General features: G+C 43.4%; 1 protein-coding gene across 6 annotated transcripts in view; it reads right to left on the reverse strand.

Annotated features, from left to right (window-relative positions):
• Nucleotides 1-27,509, reverse strand: part of DYSF (dysferlin) — a 395,589-nt gene that overhangs the window by 204,097 nt on the left and 163,983 nt on the right. For all 6 annotated transcript variants that reach the window (XM_073611045.1, XM_073611046.1, XM_073611050.1 and 3 more), the window contains exons 7-13: nucleotides 25,657-25,785; nucleotides 16,936-16,998; nucleotides 14,432-14,482; nucleotides 13,157-13,187; nucleotides 2,993-3,108; nucleotides 2,564-2,690; nucleotides 2,378-2,481 (exon numbers count right to left, since the gene is read on the reverse strand). In XM_073611045.1, coding sequence (XP_073467146.1) covers nucleotides 2,378-2,481; nucleotides 2,564-2,690; nucleotides 2,993-3,108; nucleotides 13,157-13,187; nucleotides 14,432-14,482; nucleotides 16,936-16,998; nucleotides 25,657-25,785 — 621 coding nt within the window. The remainder of the gene's footprint in view (nucleotides 1-2,377; nucleotides 2,482-2,563; nucleotides 2,691-2,992; nucleotides 3,109-13,156; nucleotides 13,188-14,431; nucleotides 14,483-16,935; nucleotides 16,999-25,656; nucleotides 25,786-27,509) is intronic.

Consider the following 27,509-nt stretch of genomic DNA (forward strand, 5'->3'; position numbering starts at 1 on the left):
AATGATCCAAATCCTCCTTCTCTAATTAATCAATGTGACAGATTGTTACAGCGATCAATCAATATATTTTGGTAACAATCTCTTAGTCCTGTAACTGTCGATCATGGTCTTGTTCGGTGATCTGTTTGTAACTTTAGATGCAACAAGGCTGTAACTGTCCGCTTGTCACTTTAAACCTTTGTTCAGCACTGACTGACAGGGGGAACCTTTATGCCTTCCTCTTGTTTCCCTGGGGAATGTTTTAATCATCAGGCACTTTCTTCTTCCTCTATTTTTGCAAAAAGGGGGTTCTCTTTGATTCAGCACTGAGACCAGTGGCGGCCCGTCCATTAGGGGCACCCGGGCCCCGCCCCCTCTCTCTCCAGGCCACCCCCTAAATGCAATAGATAGATTCATGCATAGCATTAATCTATCCACGGCCACCGCAACCAACCCCTATTCATGCACTCGGCCCCTTTCAGGTGCTGTGCGCATGAATTACAGCGGCGGTTTTTTTTTTAAAAGCACCTGATTAGAGCCAGAGGCTCTAATACGCTTCAAAATAGGGTGGGCTCGGGTCACAGAAAATATGATTGGAGCCCACCCAGGTGTGTTACAACAGCGAATAAATTTTCGCTGTTAAAACACTGATCCTCAAACCGGCCAATCAGAAGCGGGTGTGGGACCTATTTTTCTATTGCCCGAAAAGAGAAGATTCCTGATTGGCCACCGGGGAGGAGGGAGAAAATGAAGCCGCTGTCACTGTGATGACGTTCAGAGAGCAGGAAAATGTGAGGACGCTGCCGCTGAGCAGGGGAAGCCGCCGGTGATGGTGTAAGTGCTACCAACTGACCGACTGGCAGGGGGGTTGTGGGTGGCATACTGTTTGCCGCCCCCCCAAAAAAATTTACACCGTTCGCCACTGATTGAGACACTACTGACCCAAAAAATAGAGACTACTCCAAATTGGCATTTAACACATGCATTTATTTCCTTTAATGAATTGACTTTGACGCTGTTTTATGCTGTATTTACTGAGCATTTTGGTTTTTGGGGTAAAGAACACATAAAGGGATAGTGAATTGACATTTTCAATATCGCATGCGATATATGGGAAAAATTTGTCAGGTCACCCAAATACTGCATGTGATATTCTTTAAAGACTGGAGTCCATTATAACACATCCAATCGATCAGTGTTGTAACTAAAGCCATAGCAACAGAAAAAAATATCAGTTATAGATTACACTGACATTAATAAAAGTCAACAGCGCCATCTTGTGCTAAGAATTGTTATTGTAGTTATGTCATGAAAGGCAACAGTGTCCAAGGTGCAGTAATAGACATAAGGAGATGTATGATTTGGGTAGTTGTGGATTTTCTGTTCAGCCATACTACTCTGACCCTGTGTCATCAACTCACCCACAGAGCAGCTGTTAATGAAAAAAGTCCACTGCCACATCTATGGGTACCAGTCATTCCAATCATTCCATGGTCAAAGCTGCTAAGATTACACATTTCCCCAATTCTAAGAATTGGTTAAGCTGAACTCCCAGGATTTCAACCCGGCAATGCAGTCCGACTTCAGGGGTGATTTGACAGACATCTGTGCAGGTTCATGCTCAAATGTCTATACAAATCGCCCCAGCTACACTTTTTGTAGCTGCTGACTTTTAATAAACTTAAAGTGGAGTTCCACCCACTTTTACAACTCTTCAGCATCCCTCACTAAACTGCGCACTGTAAACGAATTGGATATTTAAAAAAAAATTTTCCCAGCACCTACTGTATATCTGCTGTATTCATTTTTCACTTCCTCCTCCCTGGCCGTGGCCCATCGCATCATTTCCTGTTTGCAATGCCTTCTGGGAAGGGGCGGCAACTTCCTCTGACACTGCCGTTGCTATGGAAACCTGACCTGAAACCTATTACACTGCTTGTGCTCCACTGAGCATGTGCGAGATCTGCAAGGATGAGATCCAGGAAGAAATACAGTCTGGCTTCAGATGCCCACACTTAAGATGGCCACGGCCTGCTGTAAGTTTATAAAAGAACAAACTACTGCTATAAACTAACAAAACAGACCTTAGTTTACAGACTAACTTTACTAGAATACATTAAGCTTCTGTATTATAGGGGTATTTTTATTTAAAAAGTATAATTTCGGCCGGAACACCACTTTAACAACCAGTGGAACTCCTCTTTAAGATAGTCGCAGCCAGAAATGCTAGGGGTGCCTTTCACAGTGGTTTCTCAGCAAAATAAAGCTTAGAGACATGGATGGATGGGGGAGTTTGCTCTGAATAATAAAAATGAATTAAATAATATTTTTGGTTTGTGGTGCTCAGATGCTGTGTAGTTCCGCTTTAACAATGAAAACCTAAACACAATTTACTTACAGTTTTTCCTGCAAAGCTCACTTCTACAAAGGGGTCTACCAGGTTCTTCTTGTTACTATCCATCCCGAAGATCTGCTTGACATTATCAAGGACGGCGTCATCCACTGAGACACAAGAGAGAGACGGGTTACCAATGGCCATGGAAAATGAACCACCCGCCGTGTCCACATTCTTGCTATCGCTTACTCTGTGGCAGATCCTCTGCACGGAAGACCCGAAGAGTCAGGTGAGCTCCACGAAGAGCCACCCCAGCCGGCCGCAACAAGTTCCCTTCTATATCTTCCTTGTCTTCTACCGTTTCCTTCTTCTCCGCCTGCAGGAATAAGAAGTCCCATTACTTTACAGAGAATAGAACTAATACAACCCCGGTCTAATACTCCTTCTGTGCAGGTATCTTAAAAAAAAATTTTTTTTGAAGGCACTGAACACATTGGGAACATTATTAATGCTCTGCTTGAGCTCCAGCTGATATTATGTACATATGTTCAAATATCATTGAACCTGGGCCTTAGCAGCATGGCTGAGGGGGATTCCCAGGTGCCTTTGCCTTGTAACAACACCCAGCCCTATGCATATAGATCATTAATGCCTGGTTAGGATGAATACATTACTCACCGGACAATCATCCCCAGGGCCCAGCACAAACAGGCTGACCTTCAGATAACCCTTTGCCCCGGCAGAAAAGTCCTCTGGGTCGGAAAGCAATAGCCACTTTTTCATGAAAGCGTGTTCTGCAATACAAAGGACAGGTTATATGACCTGGGCATCAAATATGTGGTCCAAGAATTCAAATGTGATATTGCCATTGGTTTTTTGGTCCTCAAGGTGGTTAGAAAGGGAATTCCTCCTGCAGGACTCTATAGAGCCATACATTTAAGGTTCCAAGAACAATGACATCATTGATTTAAGGTTGACTTCCTGTCATGTATATAATGCTAGCTGTACTTTATGATATTAGCCTAGACCTAGACCAAGGGTAGGCAACCTTGGCACTCTACAACAAACTACAAATTCCATTACTTTCCTTCTCTTGGGAGTCATGCCAGTGGCATTCTGTCTTGCACTGCCTCTTGGAGCTTGTAGTTCCACAACAGATGGAGTGCAGAGGTTGCCTACCCCTTCTTAGATCAGTGTTTCTCAACCTTTTTTGGTCGCGCCACCCTTTAAAAGTATGAAAAATCTTGGCGCACCCAAATTTAAAAAGTAAAAAACATAAATGTTACTTATCAATGGGAAACCTGAGCCTGGGACAATGCACATAGCCACCTTGATGCAATTAACTTCACATAAGAAGACCCTCTTAACATCAGAGGTCACCCCATCTCATCAGCGCTTCCCCCATCATATTAGAGGTCCCCCATCACATCAGAAATCCCTAACCACATCAGAGTCTTCCCATCACATCACAAATCCCTCACCACATCAAAGCCCTCCTCCAAATCAGATGGCCCCCCATCACATCAGAGGTCCCCCATCACATCAGACGTCCCCTATCACATCAGAAGCCCCTCTTCACATCAGAGTCTTCCCATCACATCACAAATCCCTCACCACATCAAAGCCCTCCTCCAAATCAGATGGTCCTCCATCACATCAGATGTGCACCATCACATCAGAGGTCCCCTTCATGTCAGAGATCCGCCATCATGTCCCGGTTCCCCCAGTCACATAGGTCCCCTCATTACAGAGCTCCCCTAGCACACAGTCCCCTTTTCATATCAGATATTCTTGATCACATCAGAGGTCCGCTATTACATCAGATGTGCACCATCACATCAGAGGTCCCCTAATGTCAGAGATCCGCCATCATGTCCCGGTTCCCCCAGTCACATAGGTCGCCTCATTACAGAGCCCCCCCGCAGCACACAGTCCCCTTTTCATATCAGATATTCTTGATCACATCAGAGGTCCCCTATCACATCAGAAGCCCCCTCCCCCTTTACTTTGGAGTCCCCCCAACAAATCAGATGTTCTCCATGTCATCAGAGGTCCCTCACCACATCAAAACTCTCCTTCAAATCAGATGGCCCTCCATCACTTCAGAGCCTTCCTTTGACATCAGAGGTCCTCCATCACATCAGAGGTTCCCCATTACTGTACATCAGATGTGCTCCATCACATCAGAGGTCCCCTCTCTTCTCTTTTATACTCTGTAGCTCCTGCTGGATTTTGCTTCTAATCCCCTTGTGGAGGCTTCCATTTGTGGATGGACATTTTATGGTTACACAACCTATCACATTGCTATAATCTTTTTATATGGACTATAAACTGAAGGACCTATGAAAAAATGGTTGTGGAACAAATCATTTGAGTTTTCATTATTTCTCATGGGGAAATTTGCTTTGATATACAAGTGCTTTGGATTACAAGCATGATTTCTGGAACGAATTATGCTCGCAATCCAAGGTATTACTGTATATAAAATATGAAATAATACACATATATGATGATGTATAATGATATTTATAAATATCTCTTATGTAACCTATACAAAGCAATATAAGACACTGGGCTGCTGAACTGTCCCTGCTCATACCAACTGATTTAATTAAAACTTTTTATTGAGCCTGACACTCCCGATTGGTTGCCTATAAGATTTACCACCAGTTTTATAAATTCAACTAACAGTGCTGTTCCTATAAACACAGGCAGAGGGCAACCTTGTTACATTATTTTCTATCTGCACAGTAGCAGCTTCATTAGGCACCTCGGTCTGTTAGCGGGTAGGACCCCCTTTCCCTTCAGAGATGGCCTTCTGCACAACACTGCTGTAAAGTGATGTTGTTTGATGTTGTTTGAGAAGTTTGGCTTTCCTCCTTCAACCTCTCCAATTAAAGAGGACCTTCACCCATGAAAAGAACTTCTTCTCTGACTCCTCCCCCCCTTAAGTAGTTGAAAAAAAATCTATTTTTAATAATAAATACTTTTTTTTTTTTTTTTAACTTCCACTATCCTCATCTAAGCAAGAATGACTTATTTGAAACAGTGTAGTGCTATATCAAAAATGATTACAACAGCCAAAAATGTGCAATTGTCAAAAAAAAAATGTTGCATACCCCACTGTATGCAGTGCGATAACAAAATTAATAAAGTTCTCAAAAATTATTGTTTAAAGATGCCATAACTAAATAAAATTAAAAAATACACATTTATATACCATATATATACAGTAAATAAATAAATGAATGGTGCTAATTTCTATATATAGATATCTATATATATTCCATGAAAGAAATCACAAAACCAGTTAAAAGAGTCCCGAGAGATGTAGATCCAAAAAGAGAGGTCCCCCCTCCCCAAGGGCCAATCAGAGTGGGAGATAGGCAGTCCCCAGATCCCAGATGACAAGCACGTCACACCACCTCAGTGAAATCAGATGGGGGCTTACCAGAACTAAATCACAGCTAAGATATAGTGGTCAAAAACACTTGTATCACTCCAGGAGGATATCATTTTCCCACAGCTAGCATTCCGGTCATCAAACACCAGTTGGTCTCCCAAGCCTCCGCTCCGCAAAACGCCAATGCCCATACACGTGGATCAGGGTACTGTTCAAGCATCACTTCACAATATAAGGAAGAAAAAGAAACTCCCTATAGTGAAGATCAGCGATTAAAAATATAAATGTACTAAGCAAATGCACTTACAAAAGTAGCACTTCTAACACGAAAAAAAAAAAACATCCATCAGACAGAAACAATGATGGCTGCAATCAGTGGCATCATATGTGATGAAACGCGCTGTGGCACCATGTTCTTTTAAAGAAGGGCTCCACTTCCAATGTGCCTACCTTTGTAGAACAGGCTGATGTTAGGCTTAATGACTATAGTTGTAGGCAGGACTTTCAAGCATACCCTTTTACCTCCCCAGTGGGCAGCATTCAGCAGGAGTGATGGTAGATAGGACCTCAGGAGGACATGATATGCATATGGATGCTTCCTCTATTTATATATCAATGCCACAGTCCAAAACTATTTACATATTAATGATGCCGCTATTTACATATAAATGCAGGTTATTTACATGTAAACACAGGGTCTGCAGGTGAGTCATCTGTACATGGCAATAGAGCAGAGCTGGGCAGCAGCAACAGAACTTTACAACTAGCTATCAGGACACAGCACGGGACTAAAACTTCAAGGGATAAGGGAATTTAAACTGGGATAGTTGGCAAGTATGAGGCAGCTGCTTTGGACCACACAACAATGATGGGGCCCAGGGCAGCTGCCCCTTTTACCCTGCCTTAAAAATGATCCTGACTATCTGTCCTAGGGTGACAACACTCCCTTACTGTACTATAATGTATCTACTGTATTAAGGAGTAGCATTGTCACCCTAGGTTGGTCCCCTAAACTGGAATACAAACATCACCCCCACCTTTTCTCCTTGGGTCTGGGTTAGGGACGGAGGGGTTCTGTAGTTCTAACCATTTTTGCCCCCTCTGTTTTCTCTTTTTATTTTGTGTTCTGTTTACTCATATTGTAGCTTTGTATGTAAAATAAATAATAAAATAATCAGAAAGCCTTTGCCTTATGCTGAACTCTCAGGTATCCCCCATCCTTTGACTGTAAATCTTGAAGTGGAAAACCAAGCCCTCTGCATATCCTCTATAATGGAGGCTCCACTGGCTAACCACACAATAAGCAGGATGGATATTTCATCTATCAAAAATAAATCTCATCCTGAGTAAGGGAGAAATCAATATTAGCAACTTGTGCTTGTGGCTTCTCATGTCAGAATCTCAGATTATCTATCTGTTCAGTCTGGGGACAGGATTCAGTTAGAGTGCTCTTATACCGGACCAGTGAGGAATACAGGCTTAGGGGAACTCTACATGTTTTAAAAGGGGGTCTATTTATAAAAAAAAAAAAAAAAAATCTATGCAAATGTGTCAATCATGCGCACCGCTGTCATGAATCTTCACTGTAATTTGCCTAACACTTTTTTTCTAGGATCATCAGCACCATCTAGTGGCAATAACACTGTATTTTCCTGTTTGAGGTATTTCAGGAAAATAATGCATTAAGGCCACTAGATGGAGCTGACAAATCTAGGAAGTAAACGTATTAAGAAAATTATGGCAAAGACTAGTAATGGCCGTGCAAATTAACCTTCTATGAGGAGGTGAGTTGCCATCTAGATAAAGGAAGGCCTGTAGACGTGGTGTATCTGGATTTTGCAAAAGCATTTGACACCGTTCCCCATAAACGTTTACTGTACAAAATAAGGTCCGTTAGCATGGACCATAGGGTGAGTACATGGATTGAAAACTGGCTACAAGGGCGTGTTCAGAGGGTGGTGATAAATGGGGAGTACTCAGAATGGTCAGGGGTGGGTAGTGGGGTTCCCCAGGGTTCTGTGCTGGGACCAATCCTATTTAATTTGTTCATAAACGATCTGGAGGATGGGATAAACAGTTCAATCTCTGTATTTGCAGACAATACTAAGCTAAGCAGGGCAATAACTTCTCCGCAGGACATGGAAACCTTGCAAAAAGACCTGAACAAATTAATGGGGTGGGCGACTACATGGCAAATGAGGTTCAATGTAGAAAAATGTAAAATAATGCATTTGGGTGGCAAAAATATGAATGCAATCTATACACTGGGGGAGAACCTCTGGGGGAATTTAGGATGGAAAAGGACCTGGGGGTCCTAGTAGATGATAGGCTCAGCAATGGCATGCAATGCCAAGCTGCTGCTAACAAAGCAAACAGAATATTGGCATTAAAAGGGGGATCAACTCCAGAGATAAAACAATCATTCTCCCGCTCTACAAGACTCTGGTCCGGCCGCACCTGGAGTATGCGGTCCAGTTCTGGGCACCAGTCCTCAGGAAGGATGTACTGGAAACGGAGTGAGTACAAAGAAGGGCAACAAAGCTAATAAAGGGTCTGGAGGATATTAGTTATGAGGAAAGGTTGCGAGCACTGAACTTATTCTCTCTGGAGAAGAGACGCTTGAGAGGGGATATGATTTAAATTTACAAATACCGTACTGGTGACCCCACAATAGGGATAAAACTTTTTCGCAGAAGAGAGTTTACCAAGACTCGTGGCCACTCATTAAAATTAGAAGAAAAGAGGTTTAACCTTAAACTACGTAGAGGGTTCTTTACTGTAAGAGCGGCAAGGATGTGGAATTCCCTTCCACAGGCGGTGGTCTCAGCGGGGAAGAATTGATAGCTTCAAGAAACTATTAGATAAGCACCTGAATGACCGCAATATACAGGGATATACAATGTAATACTGACACATAATCACACACATAGGTTGGACTTGATGGACTTGTGTCTTTTTTTCAACCTCACCTACTATGTAAATGATTGATATTCGCACAGTAAAGTGTCTGTCTAAATTATTTTACAATTTTAACCACAAACCTCCCTCTTTCCCTCTATACCATTTCCCCAAATTATTATTATTTTTTATCTTTTTCCTATTGTTTATCTTGTTAGCATAACACAGTCTTTTTTACTCCCTGCGACATCATCATCAGGCTAGTAAAATTCTTGAAAGGGGAGCTACTCGTAGTTCTTATTGACAGGGAGAAGCCCAAAGAACTACATCTGCTAAGGGTCTTTTCCCTGCAGTGTGTTGGCAGGCTTTTTGGAGTCAAGAGTATGTGGGAAAAATGTACTGTATATGCAAGTGGAGTAGGACAGAGATGGGAAGGGAGCAAGTGTAGTTCATAGCCCCCAACTGCTCTCATTTAAAGGAACTGTCCCCCTTTTAGAACCAAATCTGTCTTTCCTTCACTCCCTCTCAGATGTCTCTCTATTTGGTCTGATATATATACCTCATTAACAAAATGCAATAGGTAACTACTAGAATTGTTATATCACACTAAACCAACCTCTAAATTAGCCTTTTTCAACCAGGGTTCCTCCAAAGTTTGTTAGGGGTTCCTTCTGAGTTTATTAGGGGTTCCTGGGGTTTCTTTCAGAGTTTGTTAGGGGTTCCTCCGGAGTTTACTAGGGGTTCCTCCAGAGTTTGTAAGGGGTTCCTCCAGAGTTTGTTAGGGGCTCCTGGGATTCCTCCAGAGTTTATTAGGGGTTCCTCCAGAGTTTTCTAGGGGTTCCATTAGAAGAGAATATTGGAAGATTAATTTCCTGCCTACAAGGAATGCCAATGTAAGAGGCCACGTCTACATTGAACAACAATGTAGGGGGTCATGTCTACACTGAACACCGAAGCAAGGGGTCACTTCTACATCAAACACTAATGTAAGGGGTCACATCTACATTGAACACCAATGTAAGGGGTCACATCTACATTGAACACCAATGTAAGTGGTCAAGTCTACATTGAACACCAATGTAAGGGGTCACGTCTACACTGAAAAACAATATAAGGGGTCATGTCTACATTGAACACCAGTGCAAGGGGTCACTTCTACATTGAACACCAATGTAAAGGGTTACACCTCCATTGAACACCACAGTAAGGAGTCACATCTACATTGAACCCCAAAGTAAGGGGTCACTACAAATCTCACCATCTGTGTTTCTTTTCTGATCATTATTTATATTTGTCTATTTTCATGATAATTTTGTAAATATTTATTTTATTTAAAAGTCTCTACAAGCTAATGAGCGCACTAATGTATCATGAGTTGTAGGACTTATAATTTTGCAGGGGTTCCCCGAGACTGGAAAAATATTTCCAAGGTTCTTCTGTGATAAAAAGTTATTACATTTGTAGTTATAATAAGCCAGTATAAAGGAAAAGTGATAGTACATGCGGATTTAAACAATCATATTTTGAGTATTAATTCTTCATGGTTTACAGGTATGTCCTTTAAGTACATTCTTTGTACCAAAAGCTGTCCCTACTTCTCAGCTTGGGATGTTGGGTGGTGTGGCTGCTATTTAGTACAGACAGTAGGGCTGACAGCCCTTTTGGACCTGAGTGTAGCAGAAGCAGTGTGCTTGTCAGATGTTGTAAACATTTTTATTAATGTATATTGTCAGATGTCCCCCGGTGTCAGTTTTGCTGCAATACGCTCATGCGAGTGTATTCGCACCTACAGACGTCGGTGGAAGACCGTTGATTGCGGAAACCTTCCCGTGGGCATGGCAGATCTGTTCGCCCTTTAAGGGATGTTCATTTATTCCTCACCAAGAGACTGGCCACCTCATGGCGACTGCATTAACGCTCCATGCAAACAGATCTGTGTACATGGGAACAATAGCATAACCATACGAAATTATAGCTCACTGAGCCATGGTAGAGTATGGCGCGCATCAATGGCAGTGGTGGGAATGTGCACACAGCCGTGATCGGAGCCATGTTTTTAGTATTCACAATGTAAGGCGCATTGGGGTTGATTTACTAAAGGCAAATAGACTGTGCACTTTGCAAAGTGCAGTTGCCCTCTGCAAGTGCAGTTGCTCCAGAGCTTAGTAAATGAGGTAAGGCTTCACTTTGCAAAGAGTACCCAATCACATGCAAGGAAAATAAAAAAAAACAGCATTTTTGCTTGAACATGATTGGATGATGGACGTCAGCAGAGCTTCCGCTCATTTACTAAGCTTCTTGGAGCAAGTGCACTTGCAGAGTGCAACTGCACTTTGCAAAGTGCACAGTCTTTTTGACTTTAGTAAATCAACCCCATTGCGTCTCAAGAGGAAACTGCCCACATGGATCTGCACACGACTGTTTGCACACGTCACTACTGGAATTTTATTTGAATATATACATGTGTCTGATTGGTTCTTTTGAAAGAATACAAGTGTCTGATTATCATGAAAATCAACCAGCGCTAATCACATAACATTTAAGCTAAAGCAGCTGTGGTACTGAGGATAAAACTTATCAAATCCCAAAGAAATATTTCACAAAAAGCAGTACAGCGCATAAAATTATTCACTAAAACAATAATAATATTAAAAGTCCATAATGAAGAATTTCCAACATGTGATCCAGTGGTACGAGTGACATCCACACGGAGATCAGCGAGCGAGACGCGGGTGACGCGTTACGTCCCTTGTAGTGGGCGGGACTTCTTCAGCGGCAGCCCACTACAAGGGACGTAACGCGTACGGAAAACATCATGTGACTTGGATCGTGACGTCACCCGCGTCTCGCTCGCTGATCTCCGTGGATCATCCTACAAGGCTTTTATCCTCCGCACTGGGGTACAGTGCTTCGTTTGTACGTTTTTTTACTGCTGTTTATTAAAACTTTTATGCAACATACAGAGAGCACTAGATGTTCTTTACTTTATTTTATGTGACCACTGCGAGCTCCACAAGTTTTGGTATCTGACCGGCTACAAGTATACCTGCTCCTGCCATACTTCCCTTTGAGGGAAATGCTGTCTTTGACCTGACTGATACACTCAGGGGTCCAACAGCTGAGGTGAGCGGCTTGTGTTACTGTTGGTGGAGGTCTTGTTTCACTACAGTCACTCATCTTGTGTACCACTGGATCACATGTTGGAAATTCTTCATTATGGACTTTTAATATTATTATTGTTTTAGTGAATAATTTTATGCGCTGTACTGCTTTTTGTGAAATATTTCTTTGGGATTTGACAAGTGTCTGATTGGCTGATTCTGAAGCCACCACCTTCCTTTTGTTATTCATGTTTTACATTATAAATAAAGGCAGCTGCTTCTACTAAGGAGGATTTTGCTAAGCTCAACGTGCTACCAGTGTCTGTCGATGTTACTTGGAGATATTCAAGCGCTCTTTCCCAGTATTATACAAGAAAGCTATAACTGTGCTTTTACGCACAACGGAATTATTTGCTTATAGGAGAAGCTTAAAATATTCCACTACACAGACAACAACAGAAAATTAGGAGCACATTGAAATTCTGGGCCAAAAGACCAATCAGTATGTTTTCTGCACTCTCTGCAGTTTTATGGGGATAAAACACAAAGAAGAAAAACGTGCTGCAGAGACATAAACTTTTAGTATTCTCAGCCTTGGCTTGGAGTGGTTGTCCAAAGTTCTGGAGCAGAGATACCCAGTGCAAATTTTGCGGGGAAGGAACAATAATATTCAGTGAAAAAGACAGGAATCAGGATGATGTGTCATTCAGCAAGTCAAACAGATGCAGTGAACTGCAAGCAATGACCATGATGTCTGGCCGACCCTGGAACAGCTTGAAACCAATGGTTGGATGTGGATTGTTGTGTACCATTAAAAAGATTTATGGCTTCAGAAGTGGCTTGAGGTTTCTATCTGAGCAAGTCAAATGCCAATCCATGGTGGCATACTACCACATGTATGCTGCCATGTTGGCAGCAGGAAATGGAAAATTGTATCAAATACTTACCGTAATTTTCCTTTCCTGGTGCCAATCCATGGCGGTATACCACCACATGTATGCTGCCATGTTGGCACCAGGAAACGAAACGTATGAAGTACTTACCGTAATTTTTCTTTCCTGGTGTCAATCCAAGGAGGCATACCACCACATGTATGCTGCCACGTTGGCACCAGGAAAATGGAAAATTGTATCAAATATTTACCTTAATTTTCCTTTTCTGGTGCCAATCCATGGCAGCATACATATGGTAGTATGCTGCCATGTTGGCGCCAGGAAAGTCATTTCCACCATGGGACCTATAAGCGGACATTGTCATTCAGAAAGAAACAATCAGCAGATATCTACAGAACACAAGTACACGTGCAATGGCTACCATCATCCTCAGTGACCAGGTGCCTAAATATAATTTATTGCACTTTTCTATACCCCCGACAATGTTTATTGCTGTTTTGTCCTGTCTAGGACATCCAAATACCTGGGCATAAAAAATAGCACTTACTTGGCTCTCCGTAAATCATTCCAACATCCATCTGTACGGAGAGAAGAGATAATGCTGTAGTTATTCCAACACTCTTTAAAATATTACCACAAAAAACCTGCCCAATTGCCAGCCACTTGTCCAATAGGAGTGCCTTGCTGGTGACTAAGTAACTTCCATTTGGACAAGAGGCCAGCAGGTTGCCAGTCTCCATAACAAAGACAAAATAATCTCAGATGGGGCACTAAAGGGAACTCTGGACAAGGGAAGTCATATCAAGCTCCTCGTGGTTCCTGCTCTAACTGCTGATCTTACAGATCAGGTTCACTTTAAAGAGGAAATTAAAGTGGTTGTAAACCCACAAACAAAAAAAATGAAAAAAAAATCTGCAAGACAAAGGCATAATGAGCTAGTATGCATAGCATACTAGCTCATTTTGTATTACTTACCTTAGATCGAAGCCCCTGCAGCGGTCCTCGTTCACCGCTCCGGCCGGCGACATCGCTCCCTGAGTTACTTCCAGGTATCGCGGGCTCCGGCGCTGTGACTGGCCGGAGCCGTGATGACGTCACTCCCATGCATTCGCACAGGAGCCTCTGGTAACGGCACAGTCTAACTGAAGCAACGGCACGTACTGCCATTGCTTCAGTGCCCATGTGCCAATGACGTCGGCACATGCAGATACAGATGATACCTCCTAAACCATGCAGGTTTATGAGATACCCAGTGTAGGTACAGGTAAGCCTCATTATAGGCTTACCTGTAGCAAAAAGTGGTTGTAAAGGGTTTACAACCACTTTAACTCCGGAAGCTGTGCCCAATAAGTGGCCACTAAATGGCAAAAAGCTAGTCACCATTATTGGCTGTGATCTCCTTGCAGCTGATCTTTCACCACTACTGAATGATCATGACTGTGCCTCTGTGTGGAGGCAGCCATGTTGGTGGAGGCAGGACTTTGCTTCCTCATATCAGAGCCTTCGTGTGAGGAGAACAGTGAGCAGCACAGTAATGACATCACTCAATCTCACTCCATATCTCTTGAGGCTACCCGTTAGAGGCAGCTGTGCCTTAGATCTCACAGTGCAGCTATACAGCTATGAGGATATAGTCAGAGAAGGTGCCTAGGCACACTCACATACTGGGAAGTGCACTGTTATTCAGGAAGAATTCCAGACAAAGGGTACATTTGTTCAGAATACTGCTTGAGCACAATTAACCTTTTAAAATCTAGCAAATCTTTACATTTTGAAATCATGTGCACCCTAAATCCACAGCCACATGTAGATACAAACTTACCCGAAATTCTCCAATAACGGAGTCTGTCCTGAGGGAGCGGGAGTCAAGCACCTGAATACAGAGAATGTGAACAAGGTGAGCATAATGCAATACTGCAGATTCCTGACAAAACCTCAACCACACCATTTTGGTATATACTGTAAATATTTTTACGAAACTGCTCAGTGCATTAGGTTTAAGCGTCGGATGTCAGCAGTGACATGTCCGCTGACATCCGACGGTGACATGTCTGCTGACATCCGATCCGCCCCGATCCGCAAAATCCAGACGGATGGATGTCCTATTTTCCATCCGTCTGGCGGATTGGATGAAAACGGACAGGCGGTCCATAATCATCTGATCCCCCCATAGGGGAGAGCGGACTCTTTGACAGATCCGTCCCTGCACAGAGTGCAGAGACGGACTTGTCATCCGCCGGCTCAGCAGGGATCAACGGAACGATCCCCGCTGAGCAAGCGGAGTAGTAAAAACGAACAGCCCCGTGTGAAAGGGGCCTTACCAAGAATTTTATGTAAGTACAGCAACGTCATCTGTGATACACTTGTCTCTGGGATACACTTGTCTCTGTTACACACTTGTTTCAAGAAATGTTCTTTTATAAACTGTCCTGCTAACCTAAAGTGGTATGACACCCAAATGGCTAAAATGTATGTAACTCTGTTCAGAAGGTCTTCTGATTTAAGCACCTCTACTAGACAGCACAACTAATGGTAATACTGACCTATAATCACACACATAGGTTGGACTTGATGGACTTGTGTGTTTTTTCAACCTCACCTACTATGTAACTATGTAACTATGTAACCAGGGTGGTAATAGCAATTAAAAAAAAAAAAGGCTGAAATTCTGCAGGTGCACCCCTGGGCACCCCACATGGCTTTCAGCAACTGCATATGTTCAAGTGCAACTCGACTTTTATTTTGAATCAGCCAAATACATTTCTGGATGTATCAAAACAAAAGGTGCTCAATGCCATTAATTTTCTTTAAAAAGTAGCCACAGCCTGAGTAGAAAAGCCAATCCCTGGCCAGCAGCTGTAGAGTAGGACACTTGCTCTCTGTTTGGTAGCAGAGGTCTACATACCCCCTGCTGACTTGGACCCATAGCTCATGCTCCTTGCTGATTGGAGAATTCTGGCTCTAATTTACAGGGGTGTGTCTGGCCTGCAGATCTGCAGAGAAGCCACTGCTTCTACACAGAAAGCAGGGGTCCTTCTTTGCAGCCGCTGGCAGGGGGTTGGCTTTTTTTTTTCTTGCTGTGGCTACTTTCTAAAGCAAATTAACTGAAAGTCTTTCAACATATCTTGCTTTGATGCAACTGGAATACTTTTAGCTTATTTGAACTGAAAGTTCAACTCAAATCTATCCAAAGCTAAAATAAAGTTTGGTCTATAATGGCTCTCTTAACAAACATGAAATGGCAGTAGAAAGATATGCTAATAGTTCATTCTTTAGAGTGACTTGACATAAATATATGTATGCTTGTGCAGGCCGGGCATGCATGTTTTTGGACTGAACAGATACCCCACTGGGCACTGGATCTTTCTGGGGGATAAACATCAATAAGAAAAGGTAAATCAATTTTGGAATATCTGCAGAGGTAATCAATTCCTAGTCTGACCATAGGAGAACTGGGCTGGGGGGCAGGTAGGGCATTTGCAGGTAGGGTCCCACCCCCCGGCCAGTACTAATGAGACATGTTGGGCTGGTGGCCCCGAGTAGAGATGCCTTACCATTCAAACATTAATCAAAGTGGGACCTGCAGCCAATGACACATGGTGGGCAGAGAGAAGTCTTCCAGCACCAACTTTCTTTCAGACTCTGAAATGTCATGTGACCAAATGCCAAGAGCTGCAAAGTAAGCTGATGCTGGAAGGTGTAAAAATGGTTGTCACAATAAACCATGAGCTTTAGCAACACCCGATTTTTACTGTGCCCACCAATTATTGAGGTCCCATGGCACACTTTGAGCGGTATGCTTACACACACAAAAATCTGCCCCTGCCATAAAAGAGCTATCGGGTTGTGCCCCCACAGCCCCCCCCCCCCCCAGATCAAAGGCTTCCAGGCTTTCTCCGAGTCTTACCAAACTAGATTGTCCAACACTCCTATAACTGGTCTACCATCTCTCAATGACAAGGCAGCCACACTATGAACTGGATACACAGACTCAGGCCCAAAATACACATATCTTGTAGTTCCGCACATATAATAATAACTATAATTTTAACTGCGGAAACACCCAAACTATGTACGTAAGACACAAATAAATATCCATTCAAAATTCTATGACCCACATCAATGGCCAGGGGAAAACTTAGGCAATTTATTAATTTCCCCCAACTGACCTAAGGACTACAGAGTCCCCACGGATAAACATTTTCTGAGCCAACTGCAACAGACCTAATTGTGTCTTTGGCATCCTTAGACCAAGCAATAAGGTGTGGGTGGAACCAAACAAAGCATAGAGACCGCTGACCTAGGCCATTTCTGGTAGACACTTACTGTAAGGAACACGGGTTCATCAAAGAGGTCAGATGGAGATTCAAAGAAGTTAAAAAAAAATGTCTGTAAAAAGAGGAAAGGGGATCAGTTAGATGTGCAACAAATGACTAGGAACAGCAGGCTGGAGGTATTAACACGTTGAACTAATGATATTTATTTGGTATGGACTTTAATGGACAGTGTGATGCAAAGCAGACTTTATTTATTTGGAGACATCTTACAGCTTACTCAGTGACCCGAAACTCGTCATGTAAAATACCATCTCAGTCTCATTTATATCTGCCGGGCATTTGGTTTAAAAGGTAACATTTAGCCATTTGTAATGTCTAGAAAGATTAGAACCTCAGTCAGGTTTTTAATACCGGTCTCCATAGGTTCCGTTGACCATTGTCACTGTAAAAGAAAAGGAATAGAGATTTTTTCTAACTGGGAACACCTATTGCTGTAGAGAAGTATGTAGAGAACCGTCTTAGTAGACATTTCCTCTTACATCCTCTTTAGTCTCCAGGCAGGGTTGTGCCACCCATTAGGTCAATTGAGGTGGCTGCCTCCGATGGCACTCAAGAAGGCTTGGTGGGGGGGGCACTGAAGCCAGAGTATCCATACTGGACTCTCTGTGCACTGTGCAACTCAATAACGCTGAGCCTTGTAAAAATCAAAGGCTCAGCATTACTGAGTTCCTGCCCAGCGCCGTGTGACACCGGCCTGCACTTTTAACATGCTCAGCGTTACTAAACTGACTGAGTGTGTGTGTTTGCGTCACCATCTGGTGGCCATCTATGTCACAGAAGGAGGGTAGGGGGGGTTGTACGCCAAAAATGCCACCTCCGACCACATCTGCTCCCCAGTACAGCCCTGTCTCTAGAACATAAGATCATGAGAAATCTCCTGAACAGGACACATACAGGAATTTTAACCCTACCCCATTATATTCAAAGCTGAAAAACACATTCTGGCCTTACATATACACTATATTGTCAAAAGTATTGGGGCACCTGTCTTTACACACACATGAACTTTAATGGCATCCCAGACATTGATGAGTGGGTTTGGGGTGGAGGAACTTGACTGGCCTGCAGAGTCCTGACCTCAACCCGATAGAACACCTTTGGGATGAATTAGAGTAGAGACTGCGAGCCAGGCCTTCTCGTCTAACATCAGTGCCTGACCTCACAAATGCGCTTCTGGAAGAATGGTCAAACTCTCCCACAGACTCCTAAACCTTGTGGACAGCCTTCCCAGAAGAGTTGAAGCTGTTATAGCTGCAAAGGGTGGGCCAACTCAATATTGAACCCTACAGACTAAAGCCTCATAAAAATGATCGGATTTTCGGCAGACAAAGCGTCAGACTTTTGTCCGAAGGGCGTGTGCCAGGAACTTGTCTTGGATACAAACAGTACACAATTGTCGGCCAACAAACACGAACGTAGTGACATACTACGAGGAATTTCAGCTCTTGAGCACCACCCTTTGGACACCTTCTGCTAATGTCGTGTTTGGTGAGCATTGATTCCGAGCATGCGTGTTTGCACTTTCAACTTTTGTGTGATGGACTTGTGTACAGATGATAGGAAAATCTAACAACAGACCGTTGTCTGCAGAAAATTTACAAGCCTGCCATCCAACCGGGCCCGGACTGGCCATAGGGCAGACCGGGCGTTTGCCCGGTGGGCGGGGGCCACCGGGCCGCTGGGCTGCATGTCTGGGTGTCTGGGACATGCAGAGCCAGCCGTGGGTTCTGACATGCAGGGCCGGTGTTTTAACACCGGCCGCTGATGTTCCACATATGCTGGGTGGTGGTGGGAGGAGTAGAAAGAGTCTCCTCATTCCCCGCCTACCTAGCCGAACCATGGCAACCCAGGCCGCCGCTGAACAGGAAGTCTGTGCTCGCGCATGTGCCCCGCAGTCAACGGTCACCTGGCAACCAGGACGCCAGGAACGGAGGCAGGACGGGGAAGCAGAGGAAGAGGCCTTATGCACCACCACCTACTGAGACCCGCCTCACGCACATGAAAACCAGCAAGGTGCTCTGGCCGCCTATAGGGAAAGTAGTGTGGCTGCCGGCTGGTGTACATCCATCTCCATTCCTGCAAGTGAAGGGTCTGATGCTCCAGGCCAGGGAGCACTGCTTTTAATACTGGTAGCTATGATTTTTTTTCTTCAGTAACTGTAATTAATCCTTCTGCACCTGCTAACTCTGGGCACTCCTCTCCCTCAGCAGCCTTGTGCCAGGCTCAAGATGAAGGGGAGACAATTTTACCCAGAAAAGTTGACTGGATGAAGTATTGCACAGGCTTTGGAAGCACTAGTAAAAGTAACGGTCAAAAAGCCAGTTATGAAGCAATAATCCTTTATAACTGGCTCTGTATATATATATATATATATTGTTATTAGTTTTTATTTATTAGTGGGACTGCTTCAGCAGTCCCAATATTGTTATTCATTTTTATTTATTTTTAATTTTATTCCGTACGTTTTTTGGCTCTGTGTAACTTCTGCGTACTTTCAGCTATTAAAACTATTCAAGTTTTAAAATGTTCAGCTCTTTCAGCTAATGATGGGACTTCTTCAACTTTTTTCCTACTATTTATACTTTTTAAAATATTAAGCTTTTTAACACTTTTTTTAACATTGAAGTGAATGAGAACATGCTTCAAATCCTTAAAATCTTTTTCCGCTCCCAAAAGTTTCAGCTCCTTCATACTGTCACCTACAGACGCCAAACAAACTTTAAAATGTTCACAAAATATTCCGCTATCTGGCTATCTTTTCAGTTTGATATCTTTTACAGTGTTTGTGAAAACGCTGTTTAAGTTTAGTGATCATTTCAGCAAATTTTATTGATTAAACAGAGTGTGTATTTGGCTGCTTAGAGTGGATGATGTCATAGCTAGAGCACAGAGCCTTAAAAAAAATTATCTTAGTTCCTTCTCTATAAATTGCTCTCACGCCTACAAGATCTACTTGTCATACACAATTTATACATCATGGGGCATGAAGCCGGCTGACGACATGCCCCATTCAAACAATACCGCGGGGTAGGAGACGCTAGCTCTACATCCACCCGAAGAGTTCTGAGTGCACGAGTGCATACCACACGAGTGACAAGGCAATTTGTGAGGACCCAGCGGCCCAGTTTTGAAGGACGGTTTTGTCCCACCGCACGAGAGGCATCACGGAGGCACCGACATGGTAGGACCCCAGCCCGTGCAAGGACCGAACGGGACACAACAATAATGTCTCAGAACAGTGTGGTAATGTATTGAAGCCCTCCCTCTTTTCTCCCCTGAATCACAGGTCAGTGATTGCTGGAAAAGACTGGATGATACAAAAGCTACCTGATTGCCCAATTAGAAAGCTATTAGAACTATGCACTACAGCATTGGATAAAACAGACTAACCAGTATTCTGAAATTGCAATCAGTTTACAGCTGGATACATGCTGAGTTATTAATATTTTTCATTTTTTTCTGGATATGGAATATTGCCCCATTAATCCTTTGTAAGACATTATAATCAGCTGGGATATTTCTTCTCATTACCAAAACCACTCTGTTTGTCCCTTTTTGGAACGGCACTACGTCAATCATATATCAGCAGGAACTACATTATGTCTACAGAGAAAATGTGAAGGCTATCTATCCAGGATTGCTTTGATTTACTAATCAAGGGCACACTATTTGACTAAACTCAGCGTTAATATCTAGTTGTCAGTCAGCGAGTGTCATTTCTTGTGCAATTCCAACATTGACCAATAGAGTTTCTTCATGATTCAGGGATATCATGATTATCGCCATTCCCCCGGGGGCCATTCACAATGAAACTGCAATATATATTTTTTTCTTGTTGGAATTAGGAATTTCTTTTCCATGTTTTTTCTCCACATGCCGCAAGAGCATTTATGCGATTTTGTCGCATGTCAGTTTCATTGTGAATGGTTGGCCGGCGTCCGGACTTTCTGTGTTTTAGTTTGTTGACTGTCTTTTTGTGTATTGTCCTACATGTGTGTTTTTCCTGTTTTTTGAATGTTTTCACAATATCATCCTTCTCGAGCATTCTTATCTTTTGAAGAGAACCTTGAGAAGCATGCTGTATGAAACTGTACCTTTATTCAAATTCACATTTTAAATTTATGTGGTCTGTGTCCGCATTGGGACTAATAAACTTTGTAATTTTTTTAGAACCCATTTAGGCCCTGACTTTTTGTTGCAGAAGTAGCCGCTTATGGATCCTGGTAGCAATACCAGGGCATTCCTCCCCCTTTTTTGTATGTTTGGTCTGTTTGGCTACAGCAACAATACCACACTAATGGGGCGTACACACGGTCAGACTTTTCGTCCGGACTGGTCTGACGGACGCCGACGGACCAAATCCGGCGGGCAATTCGATCATGTGTGGGCTTCACCGGACCTTCAGCGGACCTTTCCAGTCGCAAATCTGACGGACTTTAGATTTTGAACATGCTTCAAATCTTCGTAACTCGTCGTAACTCCGCCAGACCCAGAAATCCGCTGGTCTGTATGCTAGTCCAACGGACAAAAACCCACGCTAGGGCAGCTATTGGCTACTGGCTATCAACTTCCTTATTTTAGTCCAGTGTACGTCATCACGTACAAATCCGTCGGACTTCGAAGTGATCATGTGTAGGCAAGTCCGGTCGTTAGAAAGTCTGTTGAAAGTCTGCCAAAAGTTCGTCAAAAGTCTGTCGAAAGTCTGTCGGACAGGCTGTCGGACTTTTGTAGCTGAAAAGTCCGACCGTGTGTACACGGCACTAGGATTTATGCATAAGAGACGCCGGTGCAAACTCTGCTGAACACGTTTTTAAAAGCTGAAACCAGCGTTTAGAAATGCCCGTTTTGCCGCGTTTGCATGCCGCGTTTAGCGGCGTTTTACTGCGTTTGCGTCTAGAAGCGTTTAGTTAAGATAACAAAAACCCTCCCCAAGCACTTTTCCGCAGCAGGGAATGACATTTTGCGACCCAATTTTGGGGCCCCATATCTCGGGGCCACTTGGTGCTAGGAACCCCAGCTTTGGATATGTTGTAGTGCTAGTTTGCACACTAAATGTCATTCTCTGCTGCAGAAAAGTGCTTGACATTTTGTGACCCGAATTTGGGGCCCCGTATCTCGGGGCCACTTAGTGCTAGGAAACCCAACTTTGGATATGTTGTAGTGCTAGTTCCACTGTGTTCCTAGCACCAAGTGGCCCCGAGATACGGGGCCCCAAAGTCAGGTTGCAAAATGTCATTCTCTGCTGCAGTTTACCATCATATTTCTGTGTTTTCTGGTCCAAAAAATTGGGTTCCTTTAAAAACACTTATAAACGCAAACGTGGCTAAATGCGGTACCGGCGTTAAGCCGCGTTTAGCTGCGTTTGGTGCCTGAAACGTGGAAAACGTTTGCGTCTGAACCCATTTTTTTGCTTCTGGAAAAACGAGGTTAAACGCAACTGCCTAAAAACGCCAAAAAACTAGACTGTGTACATGGACACATAGGATAACATTGAATGAGTTCGGGGGCAGTTGAAAAAAGTGTCCAACTGCCTCTGGACGCGCGTTTAACAGCATCTCGTGTGCATGAGGCCTTAGGTATGCAGGATAAAGGTGGTTAAAAATTTAATTTTCACCATCTATTTTTGGTTCAGCAGTACTCTTTTTTCCCCTTTCTCCCCTTGTTTTGCGGTATATATATGGCCTACAGGTGGGAAATGGTTGAACTGATCATCACTGAACATCACAAGGGAAAAGTGCAATGTTTTGGGGCCACACAAGACCCCTTCATCAGGCAAGAGATTGCATGCCTGTCTCTTTTATAAATATATACGCTAAGATGCATAGATAGCTGGCTCTTATCCCTTGCGGGGGGCATGTCAGCTTCCCGACCCTCTGCATTCAACTTGCCAGTGCTTGTCTCAGGAGAATGCCTGGAGCTGGAGATAAACTCTATCAATGCAGCCATCTCCTTGCTAGCTGCATTGTCAGACAGCCGTGGAGGTAGGGTTGCCACTTCATCCCTTTAAACCCGAACACATTTTAATTACACAGTTTCTCTGGCTGATAAAGGTGGTAATCAGGGCAGTTTTTAAGGCAGGGCAAAAGGGGCAGCTGCCCTGGGCCCTGTCAATGTTGTGGGGCCCAAAGCAGCTGCCTTATACTTGCCAACTATCCTGGTTTAAAGTCCCTCGTCCTTTGAGGTTTTAGTCCTGTGCTGTGTCCCAATATCTCAGTGTGAATTGCTGCTACTAATGCTGCCTAGCTCTGCCCTATTGTTGTGTACAGATGACTGACCTGCAGACCCTGTTTTACATGTAAATTACCCGTATTCATATGTAAATAGCGGCGGCCGGCAGCATTGATTTGTATATCATGCCCCCCTGAGGTCATATCCACAGTAATCTCTAGCAACCAATCAACAACCAGAAATCATGTGCTGTGACCTCTAGCAACCAGTGAGTGAGTGGTAATGATACACTGTAACCTCTAGCAACCAGTCAGTGAGCGGAGAGCAAAACTGCATGAGGGGGCCCCCAAGAAAAGTTTTGCCCAGGGTCCAATCAATATTAAAGACGGCCCTGGTGGTAATTAAACTCACTTGGTGCCTCAGAACCTGTGTAATTTTTTATGTGTTTGGGTTTAAAGGGATGATGAGGCAACCCTACGTGGAGGGAGAGGGGGTGTCTTGTCTGAGCATGTAGCTAGCCTTCTACAGCAAGTAGGAAGATGGTAAAGTACTACATACACTTTTTCCTTGTGGGGACAGAACACCATGATAAAAGAAAGAAATGAGACTTCTTCTTTAATGTGAAGACAGTCCATCATAAAAAAGGGACAGATCTTTAACACCAGAAAAACAAACACACCTTCCCATCCGGCCTATAGCAGAATGACGGCCGGGCTTTGGCTTTACCATATGACAACCTCTCAGAAAGCGATGCTTGCTGGGCCACGTAGCAGCGCGATCTGTTACCGGATGTGTACAACGGACACAGCCAATGGCTGATCAGTATACTGGCTCGCTGCCAGTACCATGTGATCGCTGTGACCAATCACAGCAGGTCACATGACAGTTGTAAACAATGGATGACTTCTTTTCATGCCATCCATTATGTACAATTGTGTTGCTAGCTGTGATCAGCTGTGGTCAATGTGATGGTACAGAAAGGGCCAATCACAGCCCATCTGTACCATGTGATTAGCTTTGACCAATCACAGCTAATCACAACAAAACAAAATGAATAAATCAGTTTTGTTCAGTAAAATGCACGTATTTCACTGCTATTAACAATTATAATGTGTGGAAAAAAAATCCTGATCACTTCCCTAAAATAGTACAATTAAAAGAAAAAAAAAAAAATGTAATAAAAAAAAAAAAATAGAAAAAAAGTATTAATTTTTTTTTTTTTTTAGTACTGTCACCAGTCAGTATCTCTAATCACCTCCACACCAGTTATACGATGACACTGTACTGCACTGGTGACAGTATGTAAAAGAAAATGTGAAAAAAAAATGTATTTCTTAATTTTCCCAAAAATGATGACAAAAAATTACAACTTCAAAAAACCCGCCATTACTTCTACTAAATACCTTGGACTGTCAACTTTACAAAAAGGCATCATTTGGGGGGTATTTGTGCTGTCCTGCTATTTTAGGACCTCAAGAAATTAGATAGGCCATTAGTTCACCAGGATTGATCAATTTTCAGATACAGTATATACCAGTGATGGCGAACCTATGGCACATGTGCCACAGCTGCTACGCAGAGCCCTCTCTGTGGGCGTGCAAGCAGTCCAGTGATCGCAAGGTAGAGGGAGATCCATGGAGAGTACAGGTTCCAAACAGCAGCGAGGTCGAGGTGCGGGAATCTATCTGCACATGGTGAGTGAGTGGGCAGCACCGCAGCCTCCGCGGGAAAAGTGAGCAGATAGGCTTGAGAGCCCGGGAGGGAGAAAAGAGCCTGATCGCCCCCTTGACCCCCGTAGAGGGGAGCAGCGGGCGCAGCATCCCCAGCACCCTCCAGAGCCTGGATTTCTCAAACCTTCTCTCTACTAAAACTTGAACAGTGAGGCCCAGAGAACAGGCTGACTGGGGGCCCAGAAGACGAGGACGGGCGGGAAGTGCAAGCTGCGAGGGAGCCACTGGAAGGAACAGAGCAGAGAGCACACAGAGATTGGCATGGAAGGTACTGGGCACGATCATACAGAGACCTACCTGCAGAAAGAAACAAGGACGGGGGGGGGGGGGGGCAGAGCAGGGACTGCAGAACTAGGGGTCTCTCCCTCATGCCCCCCTCACTCTCCTCTCTCAGACCCCCTGTCACTGCTGCCCCTGAAGGATGGGGATTACTGGGGGCTCAGAGGGAGGTGCACAGGTGAGGGAGAAGGGGGCACTGTACCAGCCAGGGAGGGTGGGGACTCCTAGAGGGGCCATTATTGTAGCGGACCATGTGTGATCTCCTCCTTAGGATCGGACATATGGTGGTGTCCCCCCCCCCCCCTCCAGACGCAGTCACATGACCTCTGACATGCTGATCTGTACACCTGTTGCAGTTTGGCCACTTGGCTTTAAAAAGGTTTGCCATCACTGGTATATACCATAGTTTGTGGACTCTATAACTTTCCTACAGACTAAATAATATAGAGGCCGATTTATACAATTCCACAAGTCAAAGTTTTAGTGGAAAAACCTGATGTGCCCCTGCGTTGTTCAACTGATTTGTACATTACCTCATCAAAATAGGGGTGGTTCCCTTTTCGTATCCGGGTCCTCTTAGCCTGTCCGGCAACTGTCACCTTGACAACAGGGTTTATGTTTAAACCTATAAGTTGGCGTCCTTCGATCACTCGCACCCGAACCTAAAGGAGAATCACAGAACACGTTAGACATTAGAATGTTCCTGACACATTGGTAAATACCAACAGTTATAGATGTTAATCTACATTGGATCTCAATATAAAGAAAAAGTAAGAGCAACTGGGACTTTAAATGAGGCGTGACCTGGTAAAGTCCAATACCTCCATCCCTGTCTAATTGAGAAAGGTGAATGGGACTTTAAATGAAGCATGTAGGTATAAAAAGATAAAATCTATGTATATGTCAATAATATAGTACATAATTGTAATAATGAACCAAAGTGAGGTATCCAATAATACATAAGAAACATGATTGCAGACAGTTAATATCACATAGTACATATTTATGGAAAAAATATTTAAAAAAAACACATGATGAATTGAAACACAGCATATAACAGCTCTACGCGTTTCGTAGATTGGTCTGTTCTTCAGGTGCATGCACGTGGATTGAATCTGAAATGTAATATGATAGAAAGGATATCTATAAGGTCTGACCCTATCAAGGAAAAAGGAAATAAAATATAAATTAAAATAAAGATTAAATTTGCCTGGAGTTTGTTTTTTGGCAAACTCCAGGTGGGCTCTCATGTGCCTTTTACTGAGGAGTGGCTTCCGTCTGGCCATGGTGGAGTGTTGCAGAGATGGTTGTTCTTATGGAAGGTTCTCCTAACACTAGAGCTCTGTCAGAGTGACCATCGGGTTCTTGATCACCTCCCTGACTAAGGCCCTTCTCCTCCGATTGCTCAGTTTGGCCAGCCGGCCCGCTCCAGGAAGAGTCCTGGTGGTTCCAAACTTCTTCCATTTTCATATAATGGAGGCCACTGTGTTCATTGGGACCTTCAATTTTTTGTACCCTCCCTCAGATCTGTGCCTTGATACAATCCTGTCTCCGAGGTCTACAGACAATCGCGAGCACAAGAGGCAGAACAGGGACGTGTGTGTAAACACACAAATCCCTGTTCTGTTCTGTGAGGAGAGACAGATTGAGAGTTCCTAATAGCTAGGAACCACGATCCGTCACTTCCTATAGTCAGTCCCCTCCCCCTACAGTTAGAACACAGTCAGGGAACACAGTTAACCCCTTGATCGCCCCCTAGTGTTAACCCCTTCCCTGCCATTAACATTTATACAGTAATCAGTGCATTTTTATAGCACTGATCGCTGTATAATTGTTAATCGTCCCAAAAATGTGTCAAAAGCGTCCGATGTGTCCGCCATAATGTCGTAGTCACAATAAAAATCGCAGATCGCCACCATTACTAGTAAAAAATAATAATAATAAAAATGCCATAAATCTATCCCCTATTTTGTAGACACTATAACTTTTGCGCAAACCAATAATTATACTAGGCTTGTGCAATTCGTTTCGTAACGAATCGAAATTTGGCCAAATTTTGCATCTTTCGGACAATTCGGATGCATCTGAATGTCCGAATAAAAAAATAACAAATTTCAACGAATACGAAAGAAATTATAGTGGATATAACAAATGAATTGGACATGATTCGGTAATTCGTTGAAAATCTAATGAAACAAAAGGTCAACTTAAAGTAAATCTTACAGTCCAATCAGCTGATTAATTTTGTGCTGGAGGTTGGATTACTGGCAAAGTGCATTCCTGAGAACTGAGTGAGAAGGGTGTTGTATTGTATTTGAGCAGAGGAGAAGAGATATTGTCATTGTGTGTGTTAAAAGATTCAATAAACAAACGACTTTCCAAACTA

The sequence above is a fragment of the Aquarana catesbeiana genome, linkage group LG01 (assembly GCF_042186555.1).
Source record: "Aquarana catesbeiana isolate 2022-GZ linkage group LG01, ASM4218655v1, whole genome shotgun sequence".
Lineage (NCBI taxonomy): Eukaryota > Metazoa > Chordata > Amphibia > Anura > Ranidae > Aquarana > Aquarana catesbeiana.